Source organism: Mytilus edulis, chromosome 2, assembly GCF_963676685.1.
Source record: "Mytilus edulis chromosome 2, xbMytEdul2.2, whole genome shotgun sequence".
Classification (NCBI taxonomy): Eukaryota; Metazoa; Mollusca; class Bivalvia; order Mytilida; family Mytilidae; genus Mytilus; species Mytilus edulis.
In genome coordinates, this window is record NC_092345.1 from 16,037,859 (window position 1) to 16,061,444 (window position 23,586).

Sequence of the window (23,586 nt, forward strand, 5' to 3'; positions counted from 1 at the left end):
ATGACATTTTACTCAACTTGTATTTTATTAACAGCAAACATAGCTCAGACTCTTTGATCTTGATCATTTATACAAGGTTTTCTCGTTGTTATCTGTGTCAAGGAACATTAGCTGACAAAATAACATTTATTGTAAATAAAAGATTTTTTGGCTGGAATTTCCGATAATATTGATTTTATTAATGCCATGTGTGTAGAAGGCATTTCTTTGTTTAAGTATATCAACATGAGGTCAAGGACTACATCATGTTCAATGCATGATCATCTAATTACATTATCTGATTGGTCAGTTCTTAAAATCGGTAATTAATATCAAATTTCTACATGTGCTTGGACATGCGGTCATTCGCCTTTGTTTTGGGAGAAAGAAAAGATCGTTTTGAATTTATCTGAAAACCCTCCCATTTCCCTCCCTTTTAAGTGTTATTATATAGGACATTTATTTTTTTCTTTAAACATGAATTAATTACAATATTCATGTATACTTGTTTATATAATTTGTATATACATATGTTGGTGAGTTAATTTTTCAACTCACTTTTATTTTTGTCATTTTTTTTTTATGTTTATTTTGTTACGGTGTGGCACTTTTTCAACCCCACCTTTGCTTATTAAAGTCATTGTCATTTATGCAGTACTATTATAATTGTTAAGATGTAAGTTGCATTTAAATTAATTTCTGAATAAATGACATTTTACTCAACTTGTATTTTATTAACAGCAAACATAGCTCAGACTCTTTGATCTTGGTCATTTATACAAGGTTTTCTCGTTGTTATCTGTGTCAAGGAACATTAGCTGACAAAAAAAATTATGTTCTTGGCAAATGACATCAATTTTTTTAGATTTCATCTGAATTTTCTGTTGTGATGTCTTAAAAGGCGACCATGTCTGATAACATCACATACAAAGAACACAATTTTCTGAAAATCTTTGAATAGAAAGGATAAACTTAGATTTCAATGGTAAAATCATTAGAGAAACGGATTTCACAACTATATCTAGTGTATTATGAAATTTAGTATTGGAATATCTCATTTCCATTGAAGTTATTTGACTACCCCTTAGTCATGGTCTATTGACTTTGAAAATTTAGTTTATCTATAATACTAAAATTACGAGGTCCAATTTATCAGCCGGCATCAGGAATAAACGACATATCAAAGAATTCAACTTTATTTTTAGCTAATATAGGACAATTGTGTAGATTAAAAATTACACCACTCCAGACCCTTTTGTTTTCCACATAATTAATATTGCCAATAATTAACAAGCTCCGGGTCGAATCCGGTACCGATACCAAAAGTATATTCACCTGTTACCCATTACCTTATCTGTACGTTCCGCATCTAACAGGCGCACCACCAAATGGTGTATTTGATTTTACTATATACACGGGTCATATAAATCACAAAGTCGACACAACTAAATTCAATCATTGTCAAATTGTTCCCTATTGTAGTTTTTTAATTAGTAAAACTTTCTAAGATAACAATACGAATACTAAAAATTTGGACTAAGGCGTATAGGTACAGTTTTCAATTTGTTAGCGGGCATGACGCAAAACAGCGAATCAAAGATTTGAACTTTATTGGACAATGCTGTTGATTAAAAAATACTCAATTCCAGGACCTGAATATTACCAATAATTGAAAAGTTCCAGGTCGACGGGTTCAAACAGAAAGATTTGAAAGCAGAGAAAACTGTGTATCTTATAATCGGCACGACTTTATCAGATGACAATACCAATACTAAAATAAGGCTTACGCATAGTTATATACTTTAATTCAGTCACGGACCCGCGATATCACGGGTGTGTTCTAGTATGTATTAAGTTTGTGATTATGTCAGTTCAAGGGGCACCATTAGTGTTAGGCCAATGTTTATTGGAAATCAGTTGTATAAGCATCAGCACATCTCATTTCCATGGAGATATTTGGCCCTGTCCTCTCAGTCATGTTTATTGACTTTGAAACTTTTGCTTAGTTTCTATGTATTAGTTTGTGATAAAATCAGTTTAAATGAAATGCTAATGTAAAGTGAATGATATTTGGTATGCTAATTTATTGGTATTTGCAAGTCTTATTCCCATGTAGATTATACAGCCTCTTACCCTCATCAAGTTTCATTGACCTTAAAACTTTTACATAATTAACAAGTTAATATGATGAAGACATAATCTTTCAATCAGTTTAATTGAAGTATGGGGCTTGCATGTCAGTTAACTGCTAGTAATCTGTTGTTATTTATGTATTATTGTCATTTGTTTATTTTCTTTGGTTACATCATCTGACATCAGACTCGGCCTTCTCTTGAATGAATGCATTTTTGCGCCTGTCCCAAGTCAATAGCCTTTGGCCTTTGTTAGTCTTGTATTGTTTTCAATTTTAGTTTCTTGTGTAAAATTTGGAGTGGCGTTCATTATCACTGAACTAGTATATATATTTGTTTAGGGGCCAGCTGAAGGACGCCTCTGGATGTGAGAATTTCACACTGCATTGAAAGCTGTTGGTGACCTTCTGCTGTTTTCTGTTCGGGTCTGGTTGTTGTCTCTTTGACACATTTCCAATTTCCATTCTCAATTTTAATGTTTTTGTTTAGGTTTGTTTAAAGGTAATAACTTACAAAATGTATGATAAGTCTATGGTATTTGGTATGTAGTTGTATATTGGCACATCTCGTTTCCATGGAGATTGTTCAGCCATGTACTTTCAGTGGTGGTTCATCAACTTTGAATATTTGCATAACTTACATGTTAAAAGTATTGCTATTTTGAGTTCTAATCAATTGAAACTAAGTACACATGTTCCCTATGATATGATCTTTCTAATTTTATTGTCAAATAAGAGGTTTGACCCCCCAATTTCACGGTTCACTGTGCATAGCAAATGATAGTGGGAGTAGGGCATCCATGTACTATGGACACATCCTTGTTAAGTATTGCCCTTGTACCTTGGATAGATAAAATATGTGCAAAGCGGGGGACATTGAAAATCTGTTCTATAACTAGTATAGCAATAGGTCAACTATACTTGGTGTAAGGAATAATTGTAAGGGTACACATGTCTGGCTGACAGGATTTGTTTGACCTTGACCTCATTGTTATGGATCTTTATGAATTTAACTTTATGTGTTGCTTGTAGTAAAAACTTTATACACATTCAACTTAAAATCAGTGGTCAGTATAGCAGGTGAGATATTTCCGTGTCTGCTCTCTTGTTTTCGTGATGAAACATTTCTCCTGTGAGCTGATTCAGTAATATCTAAAACATCACAAGACTTAACTTGCATTACATACCAATAAATGTGGGGCCACCAGATCAGATCACTGACACTAAGACGTAAATAGGTATCAAAGGTACCAGGCTTATAATTGGGTCTATGCCACTGCTGGTGGAGATTTATTTTCCCGAGGGTATCACAAGCCCAGTAGTCAGCACTTTTTGTGCTGACATGAATTATCATTGATAGGGTTATATTTACTGTTTACAAAATTTTTTGAAATACTAAGGCTTTTCTACCTCAGGATTAGATTACCTTGGCTGTATTTGGCAAAATTTTTTGGAATTTTGGTCCTGAATGCTCTACAGCTTCGTACTTTATTTGGCATTTTTTTTTTTTTTTTTTATCTTTTTTGGATTCGAGCGTCACTGATTAGTCTTTTGTAGACGAAACGCGCATCTAGCGAATATATAAAATTTAGTCGTGGTATCTATGATGAGTTTGTTTGTTACTCCAGACGCACATTTTGACCATAATAAGGCTCGTCACTGAAGCTCAGCGAAAAAAGTTAGGAACCCAAACAAGTATAAATTTGAAGAGCATTGAAGACCCAAAAATCCAAGAAAGTTATGTCAAATACGGCTCAGGTAATCTATGCCTTGGATAAAAAAAAATCCTTAGTATTTCGAATAATTTAAACGTTTGCAAACAGTAAATTTATAAAAATTACCATATAATTGATATTCATCATACGTGTCAACACCGAAGTGCTGACTACTGGAAACTATTGTTTGCCCAGGTGGCTGCTCTTGGCCTTGAATATGTTCATTGAAACCAACACCTATAACTGGTTTCTTTATAATTATGAGGCTGCCTTCATACAGAAACTTCTTAGGAAGAAAGATAAGAAGTTAGCAATATACTTAAGCTTTACTTTCCGCTATATAGATGATGTTATCTAACTAAATAATTCAAAATTTGGTGACTATGTTGAACCCATCTATCCCATCCAACTAGATACAAAGGATACAGCAGATACAGTTAAGTCGGCCTCATATCTTGACTTACATCTAGAAAAACAAGGGTCGGTTGAAAACAAAACTTTACGACAAAAGAGATGATTTCAGTTTTCCAATTGTGAACTTTTTATTTCTAAGTAGCAACATTCCAGCAGCACCTGCATACGGGGTATATAGTTCCCAATTGATATGATATTCCCGTTCTTATATTTCCTATCATGATTTTCTTGATAGATGGTTGCTGCTTACAAGGAAGCTATTAAACCAAGAGTTCCAAATGGTGAACTTGAAATCATCCCTTTGCAAATTTTTCAAATGCCATCACGAGTTGGTTGACCGTTATGGAATAACTGTTTCACAGATAATATCGGAAATGTCCCTTTCATCGTTACTACAATTCCCTTCCAATTCATGAAAGTGACCTACCAAAATAGACTATTTACCGGATTTGCTATAACATGAGCAACACAACGGGTGCCTTTAGGAGCAGGATCTGCTGACCCTTTCGGAGCACATGAGACCACCCCCAGTGATTTTTGGTGGGGTCGTGTTGCTTATTCTTTAGTTTTCTATGTTGTGTCATGTGTACTATTGTTTGTCTGTTTATCTTTTTCATTTTTATACCGGGACGTATTATGGTATACAAATGTCCGGAGTCCACATGTTGCACCGTAACTTCAGAACCGCTTATCCAAATTTCATGAAACTTAACATAGTTGTTTCTTATGATGGTCAAACGATCTGTATACTTTTTGATGAAAATAAGATTTAAACTTTTTGAGTTGCGGGACATTATAATTAAAACAGGCCTAGGGGTGTGTATTTTTCACATGTCGCTGTATCTCAAAAACGATTTCTGATTATTGCTTTAAACTTCACACACTTCATGATTATATTAATCTAAAGATATGTATACTTTTTGGTGATGATTCAAAATTTTATTTTGGACTTATTGAGTTTTTTGTGAAAAAAAACCAGGGGTGTTTTACATGTTACATCGTATTTTAAAAACCATTACACACTTCTTAGTAATATTAACCTAAAGATCTGAAATTTTAGGGTGATGATTCAAAATTTTATTTTAGAGTTATTGAGTTTTTTGTAAAATTATTTTCACATGGTGCGCAGTATCTTAGAAACTATTTATGATTATGGCATAAAACTTCTCACACGAGACGAAAGACGTATCATACGCTCAGTGGGCAGCTATTTATTAGCCATGGCGTTTGCGTTCGATTTATGAGTTTGACTGTCCCTTTGGTATCTTTCGCCCCTCTTTTATACTAGTATCCAGTTCACGAGTAGAAAACTACCTTCTGAAGCTGCACATGAATCGTATTTATAGAACCGGAATTTCATCAGTCGTTCGTAGATAGCAGTTCCCTTTAACGATCAAGAGTATATATAGGCTTAGTCCCTGAAATAAATCCTCTATTAAGATTATTAGTTCTTCCTCAGTCATAATAACCTTCCATCATTACCGAACTGAACAACTTAGAAATAACACTACGGTTGCCGTATACGGTGCGGGAAATGCTTACCCTTCCGGAGCACCTGAGTTCACTCCCGGTTTTTAGTGGAGTTTGTGTTGTTTCTTATTTATTATTTATAACTGTTGATGTAAATGTCCTTTGGTTTTTTTAGTCTTTGTTTACTCCTTGGTTTTGATTGGTATTGTCTTATTCATTTGTCATCTTAGGTCTTACGCTACAGTACAACGCCATAAATACTCAGTCCATATTATTTGACGATACACATTAGAAATGTCTGACAAATGTTACAATGTTAGTTCAACTGCCTGACACACGTAAATTAATTTAATAATGAAATAATAGAATTAGACTGATATAAATGTATTTTGGTAATCTATCTACAAAGAGTGTCAGTCCAAATGTCACGTAAGATAAACATTCTTTTGAAAAACTCTCCATTGGCTTTCATTCTTGTTGTATGAGTGTTTCGGATGAAGGCAAATCAAGAAAAAAACTACAGTGCCATCACACTTATGATAAGGTGTTTTAAATTTATGTGTTAGAATAAAAAATGAAAAAAAACCCATATATGCACTTCAGCGAATTACCGATCAAACCCAACCCCTGATCAGGGACAATTATATAACAGCATCAGAATACAACTAGTATGAAATCAGAAGGCTTGTGAGGGTAAAAATTGCTATCATTTTACAATTTTATGAATTTGTATATAAAACATTGAATTATTTTTTGGTTTTCAAATTGAAAAAAAAAATAGTTGCAGTTATCTTCTTTTGTTCATGATTGTATATTTTGTAGTTGAACCTTTTTTTAACAGATTCGTACACCATGCGTTACATATGTAATTCAACAAAAAATGTTTTCTTGACTAGTATGGTTAGTCTAACACACACAATAGTGCAACTAAAATATCAAAGTATAACATATCATCAATAAATTGCATGATAGGATCTAAATAATGATCACTTAGCTGCACTGTTTTGTTTGAACTATCAAAGCCAGTAATAATCTTTGGTAAATAAAGATATCAAGTCGAACATTACGGTTACCATAGACAAAAAAAACCTTTCAAGTGAATCCTAATCAATCTCTTGTATATAGCTTTTCTCAAATTGAGATGTAATGTATGATTTTTTTTAAATTGATTTCACTCAAAGGATTAGTAGATTTTATGTTTGTTTAAATCTGTTTTGGTGGAGACTTCAGTAAGTATATAGTTTGCGGAAGACTAAATAACGTCTAAAGCAAGAATGACATACAACAGTTTTGGTTCGTTTAGTTTGTTTTTATTTTACTCGAGTTTTCCTTTTAAGTTTCTTCTTACACATATTAGCGCTTTGATTAAGATATGGGAACATTTCTGCCAACTGAGATGCAAATTAAAATAGAAGAGTGAACGACAGTTTATGATGACGGATCGTTTATGATAAGGCTGACATGGCCGTACTTCTAAATCAGACAATAGAAAAAGAAAAGACAAACATTTGACAGCTTGGCGACGGTATTTCTTTAGTAGATTTGTTGGATTTTTTTTTATTTACTAGTAAATGAGTTGTCTAAAAGAGGATATTTTTAAATTCTCAAGTAATGTCAAATATGTACACTTTTTTACATTTAGAATACTTAGTTCTTTTGTTCATATTTCAACCGACAAAAACAGAAAAAAATATGTCATTTAATGTTATATAAAAACGCTGGTCCTCTTAGGTTAGTAACAAGTAGAATATTTCTCCTTGGGTCAAAATATATAGCATAAGTGCTTTTAATCCCATTTCCTTCTAACAATTGACGGGCGTCCTTTCCATCTGGTGACATAACGACGATACTGTAACTGACACAGGATATACCACATACACATTGGAATCATAATCAACAGAAACTCCACGAATCCCTTCCAAAAGTGATGCGTCTGTGTATTCCCAAACCTTCTGTCCTGTGATTGTGTAGCATATGACACTATTTGTATTTGGGTCTGTACGGTATATCTTGTTTTTTGATGTTGTAATATAGTTCCAGGTATGCTCGCCATCGACTTTAACTACTGTGGTGAATTTACTTTCATCAATGGTATCTGCTGTAATAATACCAGTTCCTTTTTCATAATATATTAATCTTCCTTCTATATTTGTAATGCCGTAGCACATATTGGACGTTTTCATCCTTTTAACAATCTTTTTATCGGCGATGTTGATGATTTCTATATGATAAAGCTCTGCATTATGAATGACAGCGACGGTGTTTTCATCAATATATGTAACGTCTATAGGCCAATGTGATACAGGTATTTCACTATGAAATGAATTATTTTCATTGTGGATTACAAGACGATCATTGGCTTGATCTACAAAGATAATTTGTTGTGTAGGCATGATAGTGCAGCCTCTGGTTGCAGGTGCTTTCCCCTGTTTAGGTATTTCAAATCTCGCTAGTAAAGTAAGATTCATGTCTTTGATTTGTTTTTGATATCTTCGGTATCATTTATTTAGCTTGTTTGTCGCTTATCGTCGTCGTTTGAATGGTTGGTGGATTTGTTATAATTGATATCTCTGCCATCTTTGTCAAGAACAGTATTTTGGACAACTCGTCATCAATTTTGCATTGTAGGTTTATTTGTTGTAAATCTCCGTCTTCTATTAAAGAATGAATGAATTTCTTTTCCTTTTGAATTTCGGCCTCATTCATTTTCCTGCCCAAAAATGTCTGGAGGTCAGTGACAAAATGTTTGGTCGCAGATATATTCTTCTGTAGCAAATCAATTGTTTTACCATGATCTGATACTTTTGAAAGGAGTCTGTCTATTTGTGATTTGGCTTCTTGTTCGGCAGCTTGGATATTCTGTTGTATATTTTGTTCAAGTTTATCTAGATGTTTGTTTATTTTTTCTCGCATTTCTTTTATATCTGACAGGAATTTCTGTCGCTGTTGTTGAATTTCTGCCAAATTCTTTCCCCGATTGTCTGCTATTCGGTGTAATACCACCATTGTTTTTCCCCTATTAGTCTTTGTTAAATTTGCACTTTTCAAAAAATGTGCAGAATTTATCTTTGTTTCAAATAAAGAAATAATTGGCATGAGTAAAGTTTTATCCTGTCCAGTTCTATAGAAAAAAATTCACATAACATTTCATTGCATATAATTATATAAGAAAATAACCATTATTGGAAGTTAACCAATCAGATTTCTCCCCTTATTTTATCTGTGTACAAGGTATAGTCACCATGTAACTTCAAGATTACAAAATTTTCTATAAAAATCCCAAATAAAAAATAATGGTGTTTTGAAATACCCAAGACATATGTGTATCACACAGAAATGGTTTTACTGCAATAAAATTTAGGATTAATTACCTACAACAGTCAAATTCAAGGGAATATATTTTTCGACCTACTTTCGTATACAACTGGATGTGACGTACCATGATTTGGTGGTATTACACCTAAATACCTATGTTCATTTTCATTTCTTTAATACTTTGTTCCATAATGTCGAAAAGTAAGGAGGTCATGGACGTTTTGATGATTTCACCAATCGCTAAAAAATCACATTTCTTGTGATCTGACATGAGACAAAGCGGACAACAAAGTTTTGCATGTTGGGAAAGAGTAGTGCTGATATTTTTCCTCATGGTCAGAGCAGTATTAATATTTGCTATGGATGACGGTAATTGTTGATAATCATCCACTGAAGTTACTTCATGATTTTTTTTGAGGATTTAGAAGCTCGATAGTAATTATCGCATGATGTGCATTCAGGGCACCAGAAGATGGCGTCCATAACAACATCCTGGGTTTCACATACACCAAATAATGGTCCAAAGGCTGAAGCCATTTATATCTGTAATAATATTTAAAAGTATGTTATATTGAAATTAAAAAGAGCTACAGGCTATTATTTTTTATAAGCGATGACAGTAAATCGAGAGGACGGGACGGGAACTTCATCTGATGGAACACAACCTTAGTATAAGTGTCGATGGTATCAAAAATGCTACGATAATCTAGCCCTCGGGAAGACAGTTTTTAGTATTTCGAAACAATCTGTTAGCGGCAAGCCTCTTAAAAAATATATATATATAAAAGAATAAGAAGTCGAAGCCACCTGTGCCGTTCAATTTCATGATTGGCTATACTTGGGTGCTTCATTCGATCAAGGAAGATATATTAGCATACACCCTCTTTGATTCAGTACAAACTGCAAAATATAAAACCAATTATCTCAGGAGAATGGTTTGCAGAAGGTATTGTAGAAACCTTACTATTAGTTTCATAATTCCGATAAAAGTTTGGCAAATCAAATTTGCGTCATAATATGGTAATTAACTTATGGGGGCAAACGATCTTGCTAAATGGTCTCTGGGAAGTTGCGTGCACAAGATATCATTATGAAAAAGTCCAATAACAATCGTAGAAATTATCATATTAAAAAGACAGTATAATATGGTAAATCATTCATCGAAGCAAACAATTTTGACATTTATGAGAGCTTTCTGTCAAAGGGTGTCTGTTGAGTTGCTTTTACGAGCTGTCATCATACCTGTGTATTTCAAATTTGTCAAAGGTTTGAAACTCCTGAAAAAGTTGTAAGATAAGAATAGTGATACAACATTGTCAACTTCACAGGATGACAAACAAACGTATGATATCGTTTTGTGAAAACGTCTGATATCATGTTTGCAATATTTCATTTTTAAAATATCTTATTAAAACGAAATGGACAATCAAAATTTCCATGATTACGGTAAAATATTGTTGAAAGAATATGATGACAATTGATTCTACCAAGTATGCCACCTTCTGTCAAACGGTCACTGGATATTGATGTGTTTCAGACATAGGAACTAAGACCATTACCATATCCACCGCGGTTCATGTGCGTGATTTATAAACCTGATATAGTTTTGTGACGATTAAAAGAACGATTATATTCAAAATGAAAGGAATGTCATTAATGATAACACATATTTTTATATTGGTTGCAATGTATGAGTCTTTTGTAGACAAAACGCGCGTCTGTGCTAATCGTAAATACAAAATTTTAATCCTGGTATCTAGGATGAGTTATTTACATTGATTTCCAAAAATAAATAACTTTTATTGAATTCTTGACTAGTTTTATGTTTTATCATTCCGTGTTTATGTGTACAATATAGCCAATGAACCTTTGAGGAAAGCTTACTTCCAATTGTATAGCTATGTTCCATCACTACATATAATAATACAAAATATATGTATATGAAAGAAACTTCATCTATATGTGTTATATGTATGCAAACAAAATCTATTTATAACTTAATATATTTATAAATCAAATCAAATAATTTTATTGGTGTAAATTTCTATTATAAAGAAATGATACCAGCCGACATTTACAAAATACAAATACAAAAACAAAAACAAACAAACAAACAAACAAACAAACAAAACCAACCAAACATATTTTCTCAATGATCATGATAAGAGATACATATTTTATATTTACATTGCGTGGAGGTGTGATTCATACAATATTATTAATTCAAGCTATTACAATTAGCTTTAATACTATAAAAGCTCTTAACAACATTATGTTTGCTTTAAATGAATGTTCAAACCATACATATCGCTTATTCCAGCTACAGTACTAATGTCCGTATCATTACTTTTCAAAATGAAACTAAACTTATCTTGTTCACACATATTAACAAAAGATGGAACTATATCAATTAAATTACAAAACAGTACATTTCTATTAAGTTCTAACGCTTTACATTGAAAGAGGAAATGGAACTCATCTTTAATTCCATCCTTACAAATTGGACAAATTCTCTGTTCTAAAGGTGTTCTAGTATATCTACCAACTTCTATTAGTAATTTGTATTCCAAGGTGTTTCAAATTAGAAGTAACGATGCATTGAAACCAATAAAAGTTGTCATGCGTACGCATCAATTTGCAAATATAAAAAGATAATTAGCAATTTTTACCTTAAAATATGTATGTCAACATAATAAGGTTTATCACTTATAAGATAAACCAATTTAATGAAAGAGATTTGATTAATATATTTATTTTCCTTAATTGACATATTTTATCGGATCCGCATCTCGCTTCCGGCTTATAAACATCACGTGACTTCAGCCTCACAGTTGAACTAGCCGCTCTGGATAAGTGAAAGTTTCAAAACCCACCCACCTCCCCTCACACTCTATCAACAATTACTTGTGTCTGCTGCTGTTTTTATTCATTTTTCAGGCTGTTCAGAGAGAAGCCTGATACTAAATACGTTGTTGGACAAATTAAAGATGACTAGACTAAGCCGATGAAATTGCTTGCTGAACAAACTTTTGAGAACTATCGTATTCTAAATATTCGAGTGAGTGTTATACAGTTTTACCAGGACAATCAGCCACCAGCATTGCGATTGGAACAATCAGTATGATTTTAGTTTATCCACCTGGAACACATATAGAACTTTAAATTTTTGTTATGAACTTTCAGAGTTTATATCTCCAATACTAGTATAATTGTTCATTATATGGTAATAAAATATTTTGTCACAGTAAAAGGTTGTTTGGCGGGGTCTGGCAAGATTAAGGGGTCATGATCCGTTCCTGTATTGTACGTCGGATCATATTAGTTTTTTACTTTCCTGCGTTACCGCAGGAAGTTCTGTTGAGACCATCTCATGTCTACCCTGAGTGGCCGGTTCTGAATTGGTACCAGTTCGAGCTTAACTGTTTGTTTAATCTAGAAATTGTTAATCTTTACTCCCCTGAAACCAGGGGGTGATGCGAATAAGACCCGACGTATTTGGGGATCATGGCCCTCGTTCTCTTTAGGATTTAACCTGGAGGAACTTGAGCATCCATTGCTACCAATGGTGCACAGATTTGTCAGTTAAATCAATCATGTCGGCATTCTGTTATCATGTCAGACCTCGTCATTCAAAGTGAACTGTGGCCGTTAATTCCACATAAATTGCTTGTTTGTTATGCTTTGCCTTAAACTTGATTCTTTAATTAACACGACAAATAACTGATATCAGAGCAATCCTCCTTTGTTCACAAGGTCAATACATATACCCGGGTGTTTAAAGTAACATTTACATTCCGTGTTTCTTCTTAAATTATGTACTTAATGAACAATGTGGAAAGTCCACCCCAATTGTATTTGAACGCTGTAAACAAATATGAATAATAATGTAAAATAAATAAGTATGTACGAAATCTTCGCATATATATATCTAGATATATATGCAAATATATCAAAGAAACCAATATATGTGTATTTTACGGTGTCAATATTACCCAGTATAAAAGTAACAAGATCTGCATTCGCCCTAAATAAAAGACATTATGCTTACGCATCGATTTGTAGATATAAAAGATAACAAGCGATTTTTACCTTAAAATGTGTATGGAAATATCAAGAAAAATAACTGCAATCGAAACAACCCTCCTTTGTTCACAAATTCCTTAAATGTACTTGGATGTATAAAGTATCCGGCACTTCATGTACGTATACATGGTATACTCTGGATCAATAGAAACGCAACACATGCAACACAGTATGACTGTGTTTTCTTTATTTAAGTACTGATCTTCCGCTATAGTTGTAATACGTTACGGAGGAAGAAAAAATAAAACAACACTCGACAAAAAACATACATATATATCCTATAGTGTTTATAAATATATAAATAAGTCATAAAACAAAACAGTTTTAAGGGGTTATTTGCTAATTTTCAATACCATCTACACAGCAACTTTTGCATAGGTACTATTTCTGTACCAAAAAATATGTAGTACTGGAAATCTACTTTTAATATTCAGTACTATTTTGTTACTTAAGAATTATTGTAATATTTAGGTACTTATATTTTACAGTACTTGATTTGGTTTATTTCTTGAATGCCAACATTCTTTGATCTACCGACAATTTACCTGTAAAATTATGTTGGTGTTCGAGGAATAGGTGTAGGTAGTTATCACAACAAAAATGCATGCTTATCAAAACAATCATACTAATTCACAGATAGGCAAATTACAGGTAGCTAAATCTAGTTCGTGTTTGTCAAGTTGTTGAAAATCATTTTTTGCTGTTGCTACTTGAACAAATATGGATTCTCTTAAAGTGAAACTTTCAAAGTGTTACATTACAAAGTCAACATGTGCATATTGTCAGGAATTCCATTTTGCACAAATTCTACATTAGACTCTTTGGACTTGTTTCTATAGTTGTGTGTGCTGTAATATCCTCCCATATTACTTGATCGAATTTCTTGAAACTTTGTATCTCGTGTTAAATTACTATGTTTTATTTTGTCCAGTTGTTCAGAATATTTTTCTTGGTTATAATATTACACCCTTTTTTATTGTAAGTTCATTAATTAATTAAAATGATATGGAATTAAATGAATCTCTAATATCCCTTTTTAAGTTTGAAATCATTGAATATATCTAATTTCATTAATATTTCTAATACGTCTTAAGTTAATAAACATTTCTATTTCCAAAATATCTTTTTTTTAATAAAAAGTAATAAAAATGTTTTAATTTTCTTTATTTCTTTAAATTTAATAATGATTTCAACCCCAAAATCTACTATTTTTCATTTTAAAAAGTGATAAATTGTTGCAATTTTATCAAGTTTACTAATTATTTTTAACAATTTGATACTTATAAATACATTTAAATAGTTATAAAGACACCTATTATTATTATTATATAAACATCTATTGAAATATTTTTGTTGGCGTTCAAGGAATAGGTAACAAATAAAATGTGGGAATTCGAGGAAGACACCCTTGATTTGTACTTGTATTTTAGTACTACAGATTTTTGGTTGCACGGTTACATTTTCAGTATTTTGAAAGTTTGTCTATTTCAATTCTCTTAAAGTAATTATGATGTTCAAACATGGAATACTGTATCATTTTTGGTATTTTTTTTGTACCAATATTTTAAGTACAAATCAAGTACTGGAAAATACAAGTACCTAAATATTACAATAATTTTAAAGTAGAGAAATTGTACTAAATATTAAAACTAAATTTCCAGTACTACAGATTTTCAGTACAGAAATAGTACAAAAATAGTACCTATACAAAAGTAGCTGTGTATTACCATTCTAGATGTGACCATGCTTTGCAAAAAGCTGATGTGTTAGATATAATGGTTTATATTTAAACATGAATGTGTCCATAGTACACGAATGCCTCACTCGCACTATCATTTTCTATGTTCAGTGGACCGTGAAATTGCGGTCAAAACTTTAATTTGGAATTAAAATTAGAAAGATCATATCACAGGGAAGATGTGTACTAAGTTTCAAGTTGATGTAACTTTAACTTCATCAAAAACTACCTTGACCAAAAAACTTTAACCTGAACTTCGCACTTTAATTTTTATGTTCAGTGAACCATGAAATTGGGGTCAAAACTATAATTTGGCATTAAAATTAGAAAGATCATATCATGGGGAACAAGTGTACTAAGTTTCAAGTTGATGTAACTTCAACTTCTTCAAAAACTACCTTGACCAAAAACTTTAACCTGAAGCGGACGGACGAACGGAGGCACAGACCAGAAAACATAATGCCCCTCTACTATCGTAGGTGGGGTATAAAAATAATCGTATGATATCTAGTATAACGTTTGTGATTTCATTCCTGTACCTCAACACATGTGGCTGCGTTGACTAAAAAGAGAACATACAAATAGAATGCATTAATTGACTCTATGATAAATAGAGAACATCGTTTTTGAAAAATATCCTCAAAATCTGTGCCCTTTATTACATGCTTTTGGATGCGAGTCAAACCCCGGGATGAAGGCCGTACTTTTGACTTATAAGGGTTAACTTTAAAAAAAAAATGTTATTTAGATTAAGGATTGTCTCATTGGCACTCATATTGTATATCAGATTGTCAAGATCTATTTGCTTTCTGTTTTCAATAAAAGTATTGAGCGACTCCTTATAAGATTAATTACCCTTGCATGACGATGTTTTATTTTTCTTCTTCTGATTTTGCCTTTGATCTCACAAATGATTTAAGATAAATTGAAATTTTACATGTAAAAAAGAATAAGCAATATCTACAAAAATGTCTAATTGCTGAAATAATAGGAAGGCACTTTGAACAGCTAAATGAAAATTATTGCCTAAATTTCACCTTTTTTCAATTATCTCGAAAGTAATATAAATTTAGAAACTTTAAACAATAGTAGTGACCATCGATACACAATCTATAAAAAACTAATCCCTAAATGACGATGTTTGTCATAATTTTGTCTTTTGAAGCCTATTTTAGATAAGAAGAAACTATAAACCGGTAAATAGACAGTACATTAAGAGCCACTAGCACGATAATGAAACCGCTGCCGATTCCGTAAGAAGTAATCCCAAAAAAAGACGAATTTTGTATAATTCATGTTTTGGCAAATTATATTACAAACTATAATAGATAGGTAGAGTATGTGCTCTGCAAAAAAGATCAGATCTTCAAATATGTTTTGATGGCCGAAACCATTTGATGACTTCTTATCGGAGTTAAGTCGCCCTAAAATGATGATTGCTTTTACATATCTTTTTAGAATGATAATTAATTATGAAAAAAATGTAAGATATATTAATAATTGATTTGTTTGAAGGACCATCAATTAAAGTTCAACTCAATAAGATCACTTTAGACTGAATGCAATGAATGTTAAGATACATTTCAAAATGAATATTTTCACCAGGTGAGCGATTCGCGTTGAAATTACAAAGTAATGCACAGAAGTGTTGAGTTTCTTTCTTTGGTTTAATATGGTCACGTAGTTAAATAACACCCCAAAAAGTTAATATATAATAAGTAGGATTGCAGTCATTTATAACAAAAAAAAAATATGATAAAAAGCAAGTCTTTTCTTACGATCTCATATATTAAATTTGCCAATAGATACTCCGAGATGTCTTCGTTTATTGCTTTGTCAGATAGATTTTTCGTTTACGTATTTCAAACAAAAAATACCAATAAATAAGATTAGTTTCCATATCATTTCGAATGTAAATTAAAAAAGTACAAAACCGAAGTCATACATTATAGAAATGTAACTAACAGCGAAGTTTTGCTTCATTTGACTGAATTTATAACACCGTAAAGTTGTTGAAATAGAGAAGCAAACGACTGTCAATGTATGCTGATGCAGTCATATAAAAGCTCGTGTGGCCTTTTAACCAACTTGACCAGATGTTTAAAATAAATATGAAATCTTATATTAACCGTTTGTTGACTCCAATCTTTTAGTGATGTCATTTGTATGAGTTGGGATGATTTACATATTTCATATTCAGATGTTCTATGTAATACCATTCTTTAAAAGTGTTTTAAAAACTAAAATTCATGCATTATCACATACAACCGAACATGAAGTCAGTCACACGTACTTTAATCTATGTGAAATGATTAGAGTAAATCATGCAAAAATCATACTAGAAGAGTAAATACAATGAATTAAAAACGTTATTTCTTCGGTAATGTCAAATAACAATGCAATATTTACATTCAGAATTTAGTTACAAATTTAAAAAAGGTTGAACCAACAAAAATCAGGAGAATGTCATTTAATGTTATACAAAAAGGTTGCTCCATACAAATTAGTAACTAGTAGAATATTTCTTCTTTTGTCAAAATGTATACCACAAGGTTGTTTAATCCCATTTCCTTCTAACAATTGACGGGCGTCCTTTCCATCTGGTGAAAGAACGACGATACGGCTTCTCTCATTGGATGTCACATACACATTGGAATCATTATCAACAGTTACTCCATGAATCGAGTTCAAAATTGATTCGTCTTTGTATTCCCAAAGCTTCTGTCCTGTGACTGTGCAGCATGTGACGGTATTTGGGAATGTGTTTGTATAGTATATCTTGTCTTTGGATGTTGTAACATAAGTCCAGTTATTCTTGCCATCGACTTTAACTACTGTAGTGACAGTACCTTCATCAGTTACGTCTGCTGTTATAATACCACTTCCTATTTCATAATATAACAATCTCCCTTCTATATTTGTAATGCCGTAGCACATATTGGACGTTTTGATCCTTTTAACAATCTTTCGATCGGCGATGTTGATGATTTCTATATGATAAGGCTCTGCATTATGAGTGACAGCGACGGTGTTTTCATCAATACATGTAACATCTATAGGACAAGTTGATACAGGTATTTCACTATGAAATGAATTATTTTCATTGTGGATTAAAAGACGATCATTGGCTTGATCTACAAAGATAATTTGTTGTGTAGGCATGATAGTGCAGCCTGTGATTGCTTTCCCCTGTTTAGGTATTTCAAATCTCGCTAGTAAAGTAGGAGTGATGTCTTTGATTGTTTTTGATATCTTCGGTATCATTTGTTGAGCTTGTTTGTCGCTTACCGTCGTCATTTGAATGGTTGGTGGATTTTTTATAATGGACATCTCTGCCATCTTTGTCAAGGACAGTATTTTTGACAACTTATCATCAATTTTGAATTGTAGGTTTAATTGTTGTAAATCCCCATCTTCTATCAAAGACTGCATGAACTTCTCTTCCTTTTGAATATCGGCCTCAAATATTTTCCCGCCCAAAAATGTCTGAAGGTCAGTGGCAAAATTTTTAGTCGCAGATATGTTCTTCTGTAGCTTATCTATTGTTTTACCATGGTCGGCTATTTTTGAAAGGAGTCTGTCTATTTGTGATTTGGCTTTTTGTTCTGCATCTTGGATATCCTGTTGTATGTTTTGTTCAAGTTTATCTAGATGTTTTTTTATTTTTTCTCGTATCTCTTTTATATTTGCCAGGAATCTCTGTCGCTGTTGATTAATATCTTCCAAATTTTTCCTGCGATCGTCTGCTATTCTTTCTAGGTTGCTTTTTATATCTTTAATACTTTGTTCCATAATGTCGAAAAATGCGGAGGTCTTGGACGTTTTGATGATTTCACCAATCGCTAAAAAATCACACTTCCTGTGATTTGACGTGAGACAAAGCGGACAACAAAGAGTCTCATGTTGGGAACAGTAGTGCTGATATTTTTCCTCGTGGTCAGAGCAGTATTGTTTGATATTTGCTATGGATGACGGTAACTGTTGATAATTATCCACTGAAGTTACTTCATGATTTCTTGAAGATTTAGAAGCCCGATGGTACTTTTCGCATGATGTGCATAGACCTTCATCGCATTCAGGACACCAGAAAATGGCGTCTCTAACCACATCCTGAGTTTCACAAACACCACAAAATGTCTTATTGGATGAAGCCATTCTTATCTGTAATACAAATTTAAAATTATTGAAATTAAAGGAACTTAAGGCTATTTTTTTTTATGAAAAGTGACAGAAAATCGAGAGGACGGAACGGGGACTTCGACTGATGAAACACAACCTTAGTGTATGTGTCGATGATATCAAACAAAGCTAATAATCCTGGGGAAGACAGTCCTTAGTATGTCGGAACAATCTGTTTGCAGCAACATTCTTTGAAACACATATATAAAAAAGAATAAGAATTCGAAGTCACCTTAGCAGTTCGGTTTCATCATTGGTTATAATTGGATACTACATTCGATCAAGGAAAATATATTAGAATACACCCTCTTTGATTCAGTACAAACGGCAAAACATAAACCACAGTAAAATGGATTGCAGAAGGTATTGTAGAAACCTTACTGTTAGTTTCATTTCTCCCATAAAAGTTTGTCAAATCGTCATGGCGTTAAAATATGGTCTCTTACTTATGATGGCAAACGATCTTGCCAAATAGTCTCGGGGGAATTGAGTTCACAAGGAGTCATTCAGGAAATTGAGTCCAAAATATATGAAAAGGCCAATGCAATTACTATCGTAGAAACTGTCATATCAAAAAGACAGTTGTAGTGACATTAATATATATAAACAGTTACATCCGCTGATAATTGATACTGTGACAGTTTCTATGTATCTACCATTTTGACCACACATGGGTTCATTTTCTGCACATAGTTTAATAAGGCTTTTATTAGGATTATAATCATTCTGTAACTGTAGTTCGATTGTTTGAGTTGTATAATAAATATTAGTATTTACTTGGATTCTACTTTATATATATGTAGCATAAGCTGTATACAACAGTATACTATGGTAAATCACTCATGGTAGCACAATCCTGCCAAATTTGTAAGATTTCTGTCATACGGTGCCAGTTGATTTCACGAAAGCATACTTCCCATCGTAAAGGTATGATGTATAACTACATATAATATTGTAAAAATGTATGATTATGTAAAAACTTCATTATACGTGCTTTATGTAAGCTAACAAAATCTATAAATAACTAACATATTTATATTCTAAGGTGTTTCTTTAGCAGTAACAATGCATTCAATCCCAAAAATGCGTCATGCTTTCTCGTCAATTGTAAATATAAGGGATAATTACGTTATTTACCTCAAAATGTGTAAGTCAACATAAAGACTAATAGCTGTTATCAAATCAATCCTCCTTTGTTCACAAGGTCAATAAACATACCTTTGTACCCGGATGTATAAAGCAAAAAGCACGTCATGTACTTATACTTTTGATCAGTAGAAACGCAACACACGTAACAATGTATGGCTGTTTTTTTTTTAATTTAAGTACTCTCTTCCAATATAGTTGTAATAAGTTACAAAGGAAGAAAAAATAAAACAACACTCGAAAAAATACACACATATATCCTATAGTGATTATGAATATATAAAGACAGATACAGTCATAGAATAAAACATTCACAAGGCGTTATTTGTGAATTTTCAATTCCATCTATAACCATTCTAGATGTGTTCATGCTTTGCAAAAAGCTGATATTTTAGGTGAAGTGGTTTACATTTATAAATTAAATCGTATGGTATCTAGAATAACGGTTGTGATTTTATTCCTGTCATTCAACACATATGGCCGCGTTGCCTAAAAGGAGAACACACAAATAGAATGCATTAATTGACTCTACATTTAAATGCATCAATTGACTCTACATTTAAATGCATCAATTGACTCTATGATAGATAGAGAACAAAAAAATTTGGAGAAAAAGCGTAAAAATTTAGGCCCTTCATTACATGCTGTTGCGTGTGAGCCAAAGCTACTGGTCGAAGGCCTTACTTTGACCTATAAGAGATAACTTTAAAATAAAAAAAAACCATTTTGATAGAGGTTTCTCATTGGCACTCATACAATGTATGTCATCTTCTTCTATCTGTATGTCAGAATGTCAAGATCTATTTGCTTTTTGTTTTCAATAAAACTATTGATCGACTCCCTATAGGAATAATTTCACTTGCATGACGATGTTTAAATATTATTTTTTCTGATCTTGAATTTGATGTCTTATTGCTGAAACAATAGGAAGGCACCTTGGATAGCTAAAGGACAATTATTGTCTAAATTTCATATTTTGTCAATAATGTCGAAAGTAAAATTTGATATGTAAAACTTTAAATTGATCATCGAAACAAAATCTATAAAAAAAATACGGTACCTAAATGACGATTTTTGGCAAATTTTTGCATCTTGAATCCTATCTAAGATAAGAAGCAACTATAAACCGGTAAATAAACAGTAAATTAAGAGCCACTATCATGCTTATGAAACCGATGCCGATTCTGTAAGGAGTAATCCACAAAAACGACAAACTTTGTCTATTACTGTTTTTGCAAACTGTATTTCAAAGTATGATAGATAAGTAGAATCTGTCCACTGCAAAAAAGGTCAGATAAACAAGATCTTCAAAAGTGTTTATATGACAGAAACCATTTGATGTCTCCTTAACGTAAGTAGGACCCCAATCATTCATAACAACAAAATATATAAAAAAAAAAACAAGTCTTTTCTAATATCTCATATATTTCATTTACCAAAAGATACACCAAGATGTCTTTGTTTCTTGCTTTGTCAGGTTGTTGTTTCGTTGACGTTTTCCATACATTTTGTTGTATTCGCGATGAAAAATAAGATTCTTTTTTTAGAAATTCCATTAATTATGATTATGATTCCTTTTCCTTTCAGTCCTGTCTTAGATAAATAGTAAAACTCCCTTTTTATAGTATTAATCTATTTTGTATTCAAATTGTCATCTGATAAATTTGAAACACAGATATATGAAAGAGTCAAGATAATTTTTTGAAGTGATTTTCTTTTCAGATACTTGTTTCAGTACTTTTTCTGTTCAGTCCTGTCTGAGACTAATACTCAATACTATGTATTCATGTTCAATAGAAGTAGAAATTCTTGATCTTAGATCAGTCTAAGAATCATATTTCATAATGTCAAACATAATCGTCAGTACTATTATTTTTGCCAAAAAAAAAATCCGATATATAAGAGGGGTTTTCATATTATTTTGGATGTATAATATACACAGATTGAAAAAGAACAAAACCAAAAACATACATTACAAAAGTGTAAATATACCCAACGGAATGTTTTGCTTCATTTAACTTGATGTATAACACTGAGAAGTTGTTGAAATAGAGAAGCAAACGACCGTCAATGAATGCAGTCATTTAAAATCACATATAGCCCTATCACCATCTAGACAAACGCAAGCAAATAATAATTAATAATTTATATCCTGTTTACAGATGCCCACCGTTATTAGAAGCACTCAAAGTCATGATGTCATGGACTAAAGGAGTCCTATTCGGTGTTTCCACTTTAAGATAGATCATATGATACTGATGCTGATATACCCATTATGGATCTCAAATGGAGTTTGATCAACAACAGGACCCTGAGCTTACCACAGAAATTCCACTTCCTTTTAATATTGATGGCACTGAATGCAAAGTTTTTTTTTTGATTTAGAAACAACAGGCTTTGGAAGGAATAGCGACATCATTCAAATAGCAGCTAAGTCATATTCAAATAGTTTTAATAGGTATGTCATTCCAAGAGTGGACATTCAGATTGAGGCCAGTAAGATAACTGGTATAACTTACAGCCATGGAACGAATAAAATGTATGTTCGAGGACAAATAGTTGAACCGGTATCACTTCATAAAGCTCTACTTGATTTCATACATTTTTTAAAGGAACAGAATCAGCCAATAATATTAGGTCATAACATTTGTAACTTTGACATTCCTGTAATTGTTAACAAATTGAAAGAATATAATTTGTTTTCGACATTTTGTGAAACAGTGAAAGGTTTTATTGACACAATGAAAGTGGCTAGAAAGTATATTCCCAAACATGATGTAGAAAATTTTAAGCAGCAGACTCTTGTCAAACAGTTTGTAGGAGAAAATTACCTCGCCCACAATGCAATAGAGGATGTGGATTCATTAAAAACATTATATGACAGTAAACTTGCTTTACTAGTGAAATCTGATGATGATGTATTTGCCATGTCATACCACAATTGCATGGACTCCTACTCTGGCTTACTAAGTAGTAAAATTGTTTCAAGGCCAGTTTGCATGCAACTAGCGAAAGATGGTATATCGTTGAAACACCTCAAACTGGCATCTGTACGAGATGTAAATGGATTGAAATTTGTCTTACAGGACCATAAGATACCACCAAAGAGTGTGAAATGCATTCAGGACTACTTTCAGACTGAGGAATGAATTTTGTATGGCCAAAAAATAAATATCTGTCTGCGTTTTCTTATAACCTGACTGTGTCAACCCGAATACTTGTTTTATTATTTTCCCAACACAATGCATTTGCCAGGGATAAGATGTTTTAGTCTGTCAGTTTGTCTGTCCTTTTCTTGTTAGTTCAAACGGCACAACATAATTTAATGAAACTTAGAAGGTGGTAAGAATGCAATTAGTGTGTACATAAAACAAAGTTATATGAAAAATTGATTCCCTGCATTATAATTTTATATT

General features: G+C 32.3%; 2 protein-coding genes across 2 annotated transcripts; one reads left to right on the forward strand and one right to left on the reverse strand.

The window, feature by feature from the left end:
* Positions 1-17,091: 17,091 nt before the first annotated feature.
* LOC139511570 (uncharacterized) lies at positions 17,092-20,258 on the reverse strand. Its single transcript, XM_071298413.1, has 2 exons — positions 20,162-20,258; positions 17,092-19,006 (listed from the first exon to the last, which is right to left on the reverse strand). Exon 2 carries the CDS (start codon positions 18,998-19,000, stop codon positions 17,312-17,314), a length of 1,689 nt encoding a protein of 562 aa, XP_071154514.1. The 5' UTR covers positions 19,001-19,006; positions 20,162-20,258; the 3' UTR covers positions 17,092-17,311.
* A 2,449-nt stretch (positions 20,259-22,707) lies between these two features.
* Positions 22,708-23,319, forward strand: LOC139510739 (uncharacterized). Its single transcript, XM_071297265.1, has one exon. The coding sequence runs from the start codon at positions 22,708-22,710 to the stop codon at positions 23,317-23,319; it is 612 nt and encodes a 203-aa protein (XP_071153366.1).
* The last annotated feature ends 267 nt before the right edge of the window (positions 23,320-23,586 follow it).

Bases quoted from the DNA above. Each gene is read 5' to 3' on its own strand.
- LOC139511570 (XM_071298413.1), bottom strand. From the start codon at position 19,000: ATGGCTTCATCCAATAAGACATTTTGTGGTGTTTGTGAAACTCAGGAT.
- LOC139510739 (XM_071297265.1), top strand. From the start codon at position 22,708: ATGTATGTTCGAGGACAAATAGTTGAACCGGTATCACTTCATAAAGCT.